At 34.8% G+C, this 9985-nt stretch overlaps 1 protein-coding gene across 5 annotated transcripts in view; it reads right to left on the bottom strand.

Moving 5' to 3' along the window:
* Positions 1 to 1708: 1708 nt before the first annotated feature.
* FAM184A (family with sequence similarity 184 member A) overlaps positions 1709 to 9985 on the bottom strand; it is a 74236-nt gene continuing 65959 nt past the window's right edge. For 4 of the 5 annotated variants that reach the window (XM_082276690.1, XM_082276692.1, XM_082276691.1 and 1 more), the window contains 4 exons: positions 8354 to 8471; positions 7565 to 7669; positions 3689 to 3891; positions 1709 to 1965 (listed from right to left, as the gene is read on the bottom strand). In XM_082276690.1, the coding sequence (XP_082132816.1) occupies positions 1884 to 1965; positions 3689 to 3891; positions 7565 to 7669; positions 8354 to 8471 (508 nt within the window). In that variant the 3' untranslated portion in view covers positions 1709 to 1883. The remainder of the gene's footprint in view (positions 1966 to 3688; positions 3892 to 7564; positions 7670 to 8353; positions 8472 to 9985) is intronic. The other variant, XM_082276694.1, reaches the window with a different exon arrangement.

Raw genomic sequence — 9985 nt, 5'->3', positions numbered from 1 at the left:
TAATAGTGCTTCTTAACATTCAGATGCCTACTAGTAAAAAAACAATGGGCACACCTTTCACTGAATAGGTAAGTGTAGGGATCACTGTCTTCATATGCCTGTTCAGTTATTCATTCTGTATGTAAAAATGCACAAATGAAGTTGGGAATGGGAGAAGGCAGCTGATCCCTTGCAAAGCATCCAAGAAAAAATACGCAACACTCATTTCAGAACATTATAACAAAATGATCTAGTGAATTTTATTTTGGGTAACAGCCAAGAAATCTGACATTTTGCCCAATATGGCTTTCTTCTAAAATTAAAAAGTTGCATATACTTACAGTTGAGTCCACCAGCTACAGAAAATCTGTTGTATACATTTTTAATCCATGGCAGCATCACCAGAATACAGTTTTCAGTGGTGTTTTCAAGGTGAATTATATGATAGAAGTTTTGAAATGTGCATTTAGAAGATTTTTATATTGTTTATATGAAAACATACAAATTTTTCATTTATACATATAGTACATATAAAACTCATTGTAATTAGCAAGTATCTTCATCTGGGTATTTACCTCTGTGCATATAGCAAAAAAAGGATGCAGTTTAGGGCTTTAGATGAAATATTAAAGTTCAAAACCTTTGTATACGCTAACTAGAACCTTATTCAAATAACTCAAACATATTTTTTCCTGCTTTTAAAAGATAAGAGATTCAGCTTAAAAATACATTCATAAAACAAAGACAATATTCTCCCTGAGACTACCAGTGTGAGTTAATTTGTGGTAATCTTTGAATGAAAAAATATAAAAAAGACAATAAGCTCTGGTTTTCTCTATGCTGCAACAAATTTCTTGAGCAACACTGACATCATAAAAGGTACAGATTGCGGAATCATGCTCACGAGCTGAAAAACAGTTTCATATATCAGTTTAAGAAAAATTTAATATAGACAAGGGAAGGTAACTAAGTTTTAATGAAAAATCTGTATCTGTAGTATGTATTAATGGGAAAAAGTTGTGTAGTTGGTTTTTGTTCATTTGTGGCATCTGTTTTTTTTCATTTCAGACATGACTTTTATCCAAAGCAAGACTATATGCTCAAACTGTATATTCTTGATTTATACAGAGATACCTAGAACAGTTTTCTAAATATTTCAAGCATTTGTTTTTGTTAATATTCATAAAAGAAATACAGAACCTGTGGGAACAGTTTCTGCTTAAATTTAATGATAAAATGTTTGATTATAACTAGATGGTGAAGTCTCATAAGCAACAGGTGAGGAGTCAGCCCCCCTCCCCAACAAACAGCTCCTGGTTTGTGGCTTTTTTCATCTTCTATCAGAACCAATCTGCTCTGAAGGCCAGCAGCTACACTAGTTTTATTTAGCATTCTTCCTTTTAAATGTTAGCCAGAGAGGGTTTTTAAACTGCTACAAAGTAACAGAATCGGGATGCATTAAATATATCCTGCCCAAATTGGAGAGAGTGAGAGATATATATTTTTTCTTTTACAATTCAAGATGTATTTATAGTAACCATGCAATTATGTTATTTGGGGGAAAAGCCTTACCTGAAATCAAAGAAAACACATTTATAGGAAAAAGGGGGAAAGCATTATTTTTGTTCTACCAAAATTTATTATGTAGTAATTACAAAGTTTAAAGATTCTTCCATTTTAAATAAAAATAATAGTTATAATTACACATATTGTATAGTACCATGTCAGGTGATTCCAACAAATATAACATGTAATACAGTGCAGTTTCAAATCAGAAAGACAAATACCTCCTCATTCACAGTGTTTGACAAATTACAGGAAAGCTTGTTCACATGAGGGTTTACTTAAGGTCATGCTCTTATAAACAGTCCACATCACGCTGTGCCACAAAAACAAATCATCTCTCAGAACGTGAAGTATCGGGCAAACCACTCCTGGCGTTGCGGGTCTGGTGAAGCCACTGGTGAGGCATCAGTCTGAGGAGGGCTAAATTCACAGAAAGAAAAAGAACAATTATCCTACAACTACATGAAAAGTACAACTGCTAGGAGAAGAAAAAAAAAACCACAGAGAATATTCGGTAAGGAACACAGTCTGTTTTTCCATGGCTTAATTATCAGTGTGCCTTAGGACGTGATTTAATGTCTCCCTATAGAATCTGTGATCATCCACTCCATTGGAGAGCATCAGCAGCATGGACAAGTCAGTTCAGAAGCCACATTACGGGGTGGGCAAGTATTATTTTGGAAAATATAGCTTTAAATCTCATAAATAGCTGTAGTTTTCAGGAAGAATAAAAATAGTTTTCTTGGAAAAGCACGACTGTAGAAGGTCCTCTTTTAGCATCCTTTTCCTGTGGTAAAGTTAATTTTGAAAAATATGATGTGAACATCATATTTGTAGACATGTGCTCACAAAGACTGGCTGGCAACTGAACAGAAATACACACTGTTGTAGTACTTAACACCTATCACAAATACCACTTGCAATTGTTCATGCACACACTTAAAATATGCCAAAATACTGGAAAAAACAAACTGCTGCACTGCAAACAGCATTTGGCTCCTCTTTGAACACTTAACATTCTCACAAAATGAGCAGGAAAGAATAATTTAAATTTAATTATACAAGTTCCTTTATCGGTAAAAATTGGTAGTAAAATAACCTCTACTACAGGAGAATACAGAGCACAAAACAATCTGGAGTGAAAACTCCAGCATCACGGTCCATGGGGTCATGCACATGCATGTTTATAGGTACCTGAGCATACTCATGCACATAACATGCACAGGAAAAAAAATAGCAACAGTACTTTTTTTTTTTTCTTTTAAAAAAAAGGTTTTCTTGAAAAATACTGTTTTTCCTTTTCTATTTTAGATTCTTTCATTTGCTTCCCTTCATAAGTAGCAGTTGCTAGGTATGTGATCTTTTGCATAAAACCAAAGCAGAGAGCAACCAACCAGCTGTAGGACCAGTAATACAAGTCACTTTAAGTTAGCAACTTAGAGGCAAGAGATCAGCACCTACTAGATAAAAAGTACAGCACTTCAGTGGATTTAGTATGTGCACGTATCAAGCTAAAAGATTACAATCCTGCCTCTAAAATGCCATTTTTAAGTTATTCAATTCCATATATTATTTTGTGAGAGAATTACTTGAGACTTTAATGCTGGTTTTGATTACTGGAAGCTCAGCATTAAGCGCCCAAGCCTATACATTTCCTGTTGCTGTAGTAAGGTTACTTCTATGAAACAATTTCATATAGGTGAGGAAAGAGGAAACACAAACATTCACCTAGCACGGAAAACAATTTTCTTATATAAAAATCTTTATCACATAATACTAAATAAAAAAACCTCCGTGCTAGTATCAATTCCTAAATGAAAATCAGTAAATAACACAAACATCTAAAACAATTGTTCATATATGTAAACAATTGGAAGCACATGAATTCTGCTAAGGTATTTAAAAGGTTTTCAAAGTTCAAGGCTCAGAAAAAAGTGAGAGAATACTTCACATTTCAACAAGGTCTACAATAAAAAGGAATACTATAAAGAGGTTATAATTATAATGCAAAAATTTAAAATGCTGTAAGAGTACTTGTACCTCTGAAAGGCTGATAAAGCAAATGGGATTCAGCTCAATAAGAATGCAAAATTTTCCTAAGTTAAGAAAAAAAAAAAAAAAAGATTGGTGAGGCAGTGCTCACCTCAAAAACGTCTTGGGCTCTTTGGGTGGCATTGGCTGTGGTAGTGGTTTGCTGCTGTTGAACTCAATATCGTGGATGGGTGAGTTAGGAATGGGGTCCAGGCGGTTTGGATGTCCATTGCCCACCACTCCGCTAGATTCCAGAGCACTTAGATTGGGGACACTCACAAACCTGTTTGTTGCTTTATCGTTCTTCTTCTTTTGCTGCATTAAAAATAACAAACGTGAGGAAGGCTTCTTGCACCAGGACAGACCAGGACATTGGCTAACGTAGAAGTTTTAGTAATGGCTGGTTTGGAGGTTTTTTTGAAGGAGAGGAATTGGGACAGATTAGGCTCTTTTTCCAATTCTAGTTTTCTGTTTGCTTTGACCTGAACACCACAAATTTTCACAGAAAAATCGAATTTCTAATGAAGATGATTAAGTTATTATGACTTAGTGCAGTAATCAATGAGTATATCACATGAGTATATGATCTTTCAATATAACATTTTGGTTATATTGAAACACTGGTTCTATTTAAACATATATCGGTTCTATTTAAAAATTGGAGACTGACAATCTTGTGGAAGATTTCCTTTCAGTCTGTTAAACCTTTCATGTTTACTTAAATCTTTTCTTAATATCTGTGAAACAGCTCTGCTATCAAATGCAATTACAGCAAATTTCAACGATACAAAAAGTGGGTCTCTCCACCACATTTCACCCCATCACCAAGGCACATTTTGGCAACTGGACCATGCAACCCAGAAAAGCACCTACACTTCTTTCACAGCAATTACACCCTCACAGTCAGCAAAGCATTACAGCAATACAGCTAAAGATAAAAATATTACCATACAGGAGTCCAGTTTCTTGCACAAAGAAAAGGCCTGGATTTGATGCTAACACAGCTGCCACTTCTAGACACCAGATGGCACAACTGAACAGGCTTCTTTTTATAATACTCTCTGTACTTCTCTTGATAGTATTTCAAGGGACTCAAAATATTGAGGAAATCTATTTTTATATCACTGTTTTACATTCCAGAACACATTATACAAGGGAGTCAGTATTCATCCTCTCTGTTTTCATAGATATTTTAATGCAGAAGGATGTTTCAAGTAATTCTATCACTTTTTTTTAGATGGCTGCCTGACATGGTGTGTATGTTCTGACTTCTATCATATTTTTCACGTCCACAATAAAATACTAAAATTAAAAGCACCTGATTTCCAAAAATAAGGGTTTTTGACATACCCAGAGCAATGGAAAAATCCCTTGCTCAGAAATACAATGAATTATGTATTATTTGAATATATAATAAATATAATAAATAATTTCTTTCAATTACTTATACGCAACCCTAACAAAGCAGCTAGGAGAAAAACCCCTTACGGGCTTATAAACTACATACATTTGAACTAAATAAAGGGAAGGACAAGTGGAATCTCATGTTGTTTGTATATAATACTTTCCAGCAGAATTCCACCTGAAACAGGAGAGCTGCTCTATTTGAGGGTGGGCACGAGTTCAGACGGAGACAGACAGAGTCCTACTGTTTGTTTGCACTTTCTTCTCTTAGGCTCTCTTCTAGCTTTGATTTCAGTGCCTGACCTCTCCAGTGTTGGCAGATGCAAATGATACTAACTGCAGACACATACTCGTGGGTGTGTTTGTCAATACACAGTTAAAATACCCCAACAATTTAACAGAAAACTATAATAGAAAAAGGTGGGTTTTAAGCATCACAGTGAATGATCATCACTTACAAAGGATTAAACTAAGATTGTCTCATACATGTCTGCTGTGGTAGCTGAAGGAGCAAGAAATAAGAAGAAATAGTTTGGTAAAAGTAACCAACTGTATGTAAAAAATACACCTGCAAGACAATATATGCTGTAATTAAAAGTGTGTTAAACAAACTAGTTAAATCTGTGTGCTCTACAGGTGGCTCATTTCTGGAAAATGTATGGTATCCACGTAAGTGCTTAGAAAAATACTATGATTTATATAATAGTCTCTATAAAACAATCTTCTGAAGCAGTCAAATCTGGAGAGAGAAAACTGTGTCTATTTTTTCCATGAAATTCATGCAAAGTATTAAGAAACTTTAGATGTAAGAATGTAATACTACACTAAACAGATCCATTGCAGAAATTAGAGAAGCTCTAACACATACTGCAATGGCTGTAATTTTGCATTAATATGCAAAGCCTGTATAACTCATAATTTATGTCTTTTTTTTTTTTTTTTTTTTACCAAAAAAAGAAAAGAGAATGAGATTTTCAGTTTCTTTGTAATTCATTCTCCAGTAACACAGTATGTGCTTTGACAAAATAAAGTAACATAGTCCACAACTCATGAAATGGAAGATCAGAATGTTCTGGCATACAAGACATTTTTAAAGTCTAAACATTTTAAGTGATAGAAATATATGAATTATCACTATGGAAATCTGATGCTGAAGTACTTTTCCCAAACACTTCAGATTTCACACAAAACACAAGGTTATATAATAGATGGTTACATTTAACATCTTTATAAATGAATGGTTCAGACAGACTTCCAATATTTTCAAACAACCATTGAAATTGTATCTGGAAGTCCTGATATTGTTTCTAATGGGCCCACAGTAATTTCTTTTATGCAGTTAGCATAAAAATTAGGCATCCCGATAAGGTTGTGAGAGCTGCTGGGCTTGTAAAAATCATAGGAGAATACTGACATTTTGCAGCAGATTTTGTGCAGAAGTGTGAAATATGCTGATCTGATGCGAAACTGCAGTAAGGCTGGCTAAATAACACAGCCTGATCTCAAATAATGGAGCCAGACCCCCTTTTAAATAACATGAGCCTGAACCTTGATCACTGAAGCTCTTGAGCATCTGAGCTGCTCAGGCTGTGCCCCTTGGGTTTTAGCCTCTGCTTCAGTACCTTCCCAACTTCCTCTATCTCTACAGCTGGGAAAAATCTCTTCCCCTTCCACTCCAAGTGAAATAACCTATGTGTTATCACAAGGAGGAAGGAAATGTCAGAGGACACACTCCTGAAGTGGTGAAAAGAAATAGTACTTTTAGTTTCCCTACCACAGTCTTTTCACATTCCTCATGAAGGAATGCTGCTGGCTTTTTAAGTTGCAGGAAGGCTACTATCCCTGTGTGTACAGTAGCCTTCCCTGGCTGCTCTTCAGCAGGATGGAGAGAACTGGCAAAGGTTGCTACTGAAGTGCTTACACTTGTATAGGTGGTGACAGTAACTGAGAAGGCTAGAGACTGACTTCTGTCTCTTGCAGCCTCCACTGTCCATACTGGTTTGTCACTCCACTTCTCCAATCTTACTCTATGTCTTTCCCCCTTCAGACTCATTCCATGCCCTTCAGACACACTTCCCCTTCCCCTTTTTACCCTTATTCCATTCCTTTTAGTGCCCTCTCTCCCTCTGTCTTTCTAATTCTCTTCCACCCTGAGTGCTTCCCAAAAAGTGCCAAGTGCCCTTGCACTTTCCATAATAACCAAGAAAAATTACAAAACTAAAACCAGTTAGGGGTGTCACTGCTCTCTATTGCATGATACAGTTCTGACCTCCATTGCTTTTCTGTCATGTTTCCATTTTAAATTTGCAGTTTTGTGATAAGGAACTGTGTTCTATGTCACGCATGTCAAGCAAACCAGGGCAATAGCATCAGTGGATCTCTCAACAACACAAAAGAAACAAACCTACACAAAAATAAGTAGACAAATGGAAAACTATGTTCCTTGTTTTGAACATGTCTGTTAAGAGTGATTTATGTATAGATGCAGGCGCACACACACACACATACACATATATCTTTTCTTTTTACTATTATCTTTAGATTTCTTTTTCTTTACTTTAGCAATGAAGTCCATGGAACATACCTTCACCAATGGATTAATAACACCAACATTAGGGCTTGCATTAAACATTTTGTTGTAGTTAGTCTCCCTGTTTACTAGTTCCAGCTGATAGAACTTTTTGTCCTCCTAAAAAGAACAACAGATAGAAACTTCTTTTTATGCATTTTCAATCAGTTAGTGGCCAAATCTGCCTGTAAAATGTTCTCAAATAAATTTATGTTTACATTTTAAAATAATCTGGTAATTCTAAAAATTTGATTTCATGTTTATATATTATTATATGGAATAATCTATATAATTTCTATTTATGCAGTTCTATGGTCCTGAGAGTCAGCACAGCCTAATAGATTATGTACTGCAAAAGGCTCAGTATAGTTAAATTCTGATCTTTAATTAACTTTGATTTCCTCATTCCTTCTTGCTTCTTAATTGGGATGTAATCAGACTAACCCAAATGAGGGTGTTGTGCTTTGAATTTGGGAAGCTCAGTGGGTCAGGATCTTGGTCTTAGAAACCTTGCAGAAGAGACTATTACTTATATGGCTTGTCCCAGGATTGGAGGCAGGAGATATCTGATAAAGGACGTACCAAAATACTTCTTGTAATAATGTCTTATGCTTGATTTTGGAAAACACTCTGTATCTACTTAGTTCTACTATTATGAGTCATTGAAACCAGAGGAATAATGTGTTAAAGGATATGAATAACGTGCTAGCAGGACTGGGTCTTTAAATACATTTCAAACACTTTGAATCAGATTAACTTTTGTATTTGTCAAGATATTACAACAAGAGAGAATAGAAGTCTTACAATCAATTTCTTTATGAGTTGGTCCCGCTCTGCAATTAGGTCTTTCAGTTCTGAGATAAGCTGCAAGTCTTCTGGTCTTGATTCTCTGTTTTTGTATTTTTCTTCCATTTCTTCTAAACTTTATAGAAAAGAAGAATACCCCCTTTAGCCTGATCCAGTATTAAATGATGAGTGAATAGTCACATTTTTGCCAAGTACAAAAGAGAGCTCAGGGAGTAAAAACAGAGGATGACTTTCTTATCACCTTGAAGGAAATTAATTTCTATATTTTCCTTCCACTTTAGATAGTAAAGAAACAAAACAAAACAAAAAAACCCAATAACCATAACTTTTTCTCCAGCAGCTAATAATCTAGGGAACATTCTAAAAACTTAACATCCTTCCTGTGCATGCACTACTACATTTTTGGAAAAGGCCACTTGGAAATCAGGCTGAAAAAAAAGCATTCAAAACCACAATATGAAGAGCATAATTACAGAAGACATAGCTAAAATTGGTTCTTACATAAAATATAGGGACTACATAGCATTATATTTAATACTAATGTAAATTTTAAAAGCTGGCAATTCACTTTCCTAATGAGGGAAACCAAAAGTATATATTTTCAAAATTTATTTTAATAGAAGACTACTCTGAATAAAGATGCATTTTTGTGACACTGGAGAAACTGAATAGACAGAAAAAGCTGGCAGCATTTCCTCAGTTCATGTGGAACATACTGGAACAAAAGATACCCAAGAACACTGGAGACTAATAGGTAACTAACTCCTCTCCACAAAAGCTATTTAGTACCATTAGAGATGAAATAAAGGAATGAGCAGCAAAACAAAAGGAATAACACTTGGATATTAGGATATCTAATGTAACAACTGAAAAAAAAACCTAAGAGGAAATTCGAGATGCCTGGTGGGAAAGCATTAAAGGAGAGAAGTGAAATAAGCCAACTGAGAGAGGAATTTTATGAGTAACTGCATAAATATCCCTTTTTCTTAAAGAACAAGTTTCAAAGACATGACAATTTCAAGAGATTGTGTCTCTTTTAAACTAATAACATGCTCATGATGCTAAATATAGTTTCAAAGGCAAGTACCAAATATGTGTCTCACATATTCAGCCCTCATGTAGATTAGTGAACCAAGTATCAGAACAGGTTCAGGAAATTTAACAAACTTAGTGAAAAAAAGAAAAAAAATCCCTATCAAACGCTGAGAAAAATCTATTAATTCAATTGAATCTAAATCAGGTCAAGCTTAATTCCACAAGAATTAAACAAACTGTAGACACCTGGAAGCAGACATAATTTTTCACTTCAGATAAATATTTTCTCTTCGTAAGAGAAACTTACGTGATTTTTACATTGATTTGCAGCTGAAAAAGCAGTTAATATTAAATTATATAGATAATTTAATAACCTTCAAATAACCTGTAAATATTCTGAGGAGATTATATAATGTATTTACATAAAACAATATGAATGAGAACAACGTGATTGTTTTTACTTGCAGAGAAGGCATTTGACTCAGCAGAACAGAAATAGCCTCAGCTGGCTTAATTTTTGTGTATACATTTTATGCTGGGTTAAGCTATTGTATATAGATCCCCAGAGTATAGTACATAGTTACACACAGCTGT

Source organism: Coloeus monedula (genome assembly GCF_965178545.1).
Source record: "Coloeus monedula genome assembly, chromosome: 2".
In the NCBI taxonomy this organism is placed as follows: Eukaryota; Metazoa; Chordata; class Aves; order Passeriformes; family Corvidae; genus Coloeus; species Coloeus monedula.
This window is presented reverse-complemented; position numbering and strand designations above follow the sequence as displayed.